Source organism: Lactuca virosa, chromosome 8, assembly GCF_052849685.1.
Source record: "Lactuca virosa cultivar CGN04683 chromosome 8, Lactuca_virosa_CGN04683_v6, whole genome shotgun sequence".
Classification (NCBI taxonomy): Eukaryota; Viridiplantae; Streptophyta; class Magnoliopsida; order Asterales; family Asteraceae; genus Lactuca; species Lactuca virosa.
In genome coordinates, this window is record NC_136433.1 from 29,062,473 (window position 1) to 29,065,036 (window position 2,564).

At 36.7% G+C, this 2,564-nt stretch overlaps 1 protein-coding gene across 1 annotated transcript; it reads left to right on the forward strand.

Annotated features, from left to right (window-relative positions):
* The first annotated feature begins 1,504 nt into the window (after positions 1-1,504).
* Positions 1,505-2,152, forward strand: LOC145130201 (uncharacterized). The gene has a single exon (XM_079065039.1). It carries the CDS (start codon positions 1,505-1,507, stop codon positions 2,150-2,152), a length of 648 nt encoding a protein of 215 aa, XP_078921165.1.
* Positions 2,153-2,564: the final 412 nt, after the last annotated feature.

The window sequence follows — 2,564 nt, forward strand, 5'->3', positions numbered from 1 at the left end:
CAACAATGTTTTAATTTTAACCAAAACTTTTTTTAATAGCTAAATTTTAATAAAACTAACAAGGGACTAGAAAAACAAACCAATTACAATGAACTAGCTAATATTGGAGCCACGCTCTCCAACTAACAAACTAACCGACACTTTTTTGCTCCTACTAACAATCGAAAAACACAAAAACTCCGCTACGCTATCAAAACTCAAATATGAGAATGTTAATATATAAACCTAGGCATCCTTTCTATGATAGTAATTAAGATGCATGATACAACAAGGAATTCTAAAAGAATATATCTTCAAATTGTTACCATGACACTTTAAAGCTTGCATTTCGTAAAATCCCAAACCTTACAAACTTCAAACCTGATGGTTCCGTAAGCCGGGACTCGGTTAGATCCATAGTTTGCATATCTATGGGTACATCGATGTAAACATAATAGAAACAAAATAATTTCTTTTCGAGTAATGGGCTAGGAGATATTTTAGTGATTTCTTTTAGACAAAAAAGAAAATGGCGTTTGTGGATTGTGGGCACTACTTAGCTTGTGATACCATGAAGGTTTGATGTAGTGGGTATCAAATATTAATGCGTACCTCATGCGGCCATGTGAAAGAACATGCTACCACATCAAAACACTAGCAACTTTATACCATAAAAGACCACAAACTCATTTATTTGGGTTTTTTTTTAATAATCTCAATTATTGTATTTGCTTTTTTTTAATATAAATGAAATATAACTAAAGAAATTAAATTATAGTTTTTTTTTTTGACATGTTTGATTTTATACTTAAAGTAAAATGATTTATTAATTCATATTTATATAGAATGGGCTGACGATTTGAGTCTCTAACTCTAGTCTAATATGAATTTCATAATTGCAAATATCTTTTCGATCCTTACATTCGGTCCGACCTTCTCAAGGTTTGAGCCGTTTAAGAGGATCACTCAAGAACAATTCTCTTTCATGGAATCGTCTTTTATCGTGAGGAGAGAAAAAATGTTGTCATTATAGGGTGACAAAGCACGTGAGTCGGATGGCTTACTTATGCTTTTTTTAATAGGTTTTGGAACTTGGCGGAGTTTCAAGGTCATGGTTCTTTACTCCAAGAGGTTGCAACTCTTTGTTGCCCTAATACTGGAGGTTCAAGATCCGACGTTCATCAAGTATTATAACATTTTAGTCGTATAGGCAAGTATTAGACCATACAATATACTCTCAACGAGAGCATCCGTGGTCCATGTGGTCACGAGAAAAATTTGTGCACACCACCCTGACTAATCGTGGTCGGGCGTGGTTGTTGTCCTTCGTGTTCCCGACGACGAGTTAAAACACAAAAGGTGATTGGTGATTGTTTTCTCGACCGTTGAACGGCCTTTTGGCCTTTTTTTTCAAACTCAATTCAATACACATAAATAAACGTTCTATTTTCACCAAAACTTACACCTTCATTCTAACATTCATTCTCTAAAACCACAAAATACAAGCATCGATTCCACAAAACACATGAAATTCTTAAAAACTTTTGACTCGGATGACGATGTAGAATTCGCCGAGACATTCTTCAACGTTGTGCAACACATTCACGACGAAGATAATTCGAATGTTGCTCGTACAAGGGCGGTCGTCAATCGTGATCGCCAAGCCGCACACGACTTATTGGTACGTGATTACTTTGCCGATAATTGTCTTTATAATGACGACTCGTTCGAACGTCGTTTCCGTCTGAATAAGGCTATATTTTTACGTATTAGTAATGCTTTAGAATCTCGTTATGATTTTTTCAAACAAAAACCCGACGCTAGAGGAAGAATAGGTTTTAGTAGTATACAAAAATATGTGGCTGCTCTTAGGTATTTGGGATACGGTATAACATTTGATGCATCTGACGAATACTTGAAAGTATCCGAGATGACCGCAGTTGAATGTGTAGATTGGTTTTCTGCATGTGTGTATGAGGTTTTTCACGAACAATATTTGCGCAAACCTACTCAACGTGATATTGAGAGATTATATTCGACTCATGAAGAGAGGCATGGATTTCTGGGTATGCTTGGCAGTCTAGATTGTACGCATGTGGCTTGGGAAAATGTTCAAATGCATGGCGTGGTCAGTTCACTCGAGGAGATATACGTGAACCAACTATCATCCTAGAAGCTGTTGCATCTCAAGATTTGTGGATATGACATGCCTTTTTCGGAGTAGCGGGGTCTAACAACGACATTAATGTTCTTGGCCAGTCTCCTCTTTTCAACGATATTTAGACCGGCAAAGCACTTGATATGACGTTCACGGTGAACGGGCACGCGTACAAATACGATTACTACCTTGGTGATGGGATATACCCGGATTGTTCTATATTGATGAAGGGATACTCGGTTCATCGAAGTGAAAAGGCAAAGTTGTTTACAAAAAAACAGGAATCGACGAGAAAGGATATCGAGATGGCATTTGGAGTCCTTAAGCAGACATAACATGTAGTGAAATATGCTACACGACTCTGGGATAAAGAAAGAATTAAATGAATGGTCCTAGCATGTATTATAATGCATAATATGATTATTGA

Coding starts and splice junctions, on each gene's coding strand:
- LOC145130201 (XM_079065039.1), top strand. CDS start 1,505: ATGAAATTCTTAAAAACTTTTGACTCGGATGACGATGTAGAATTCGCC.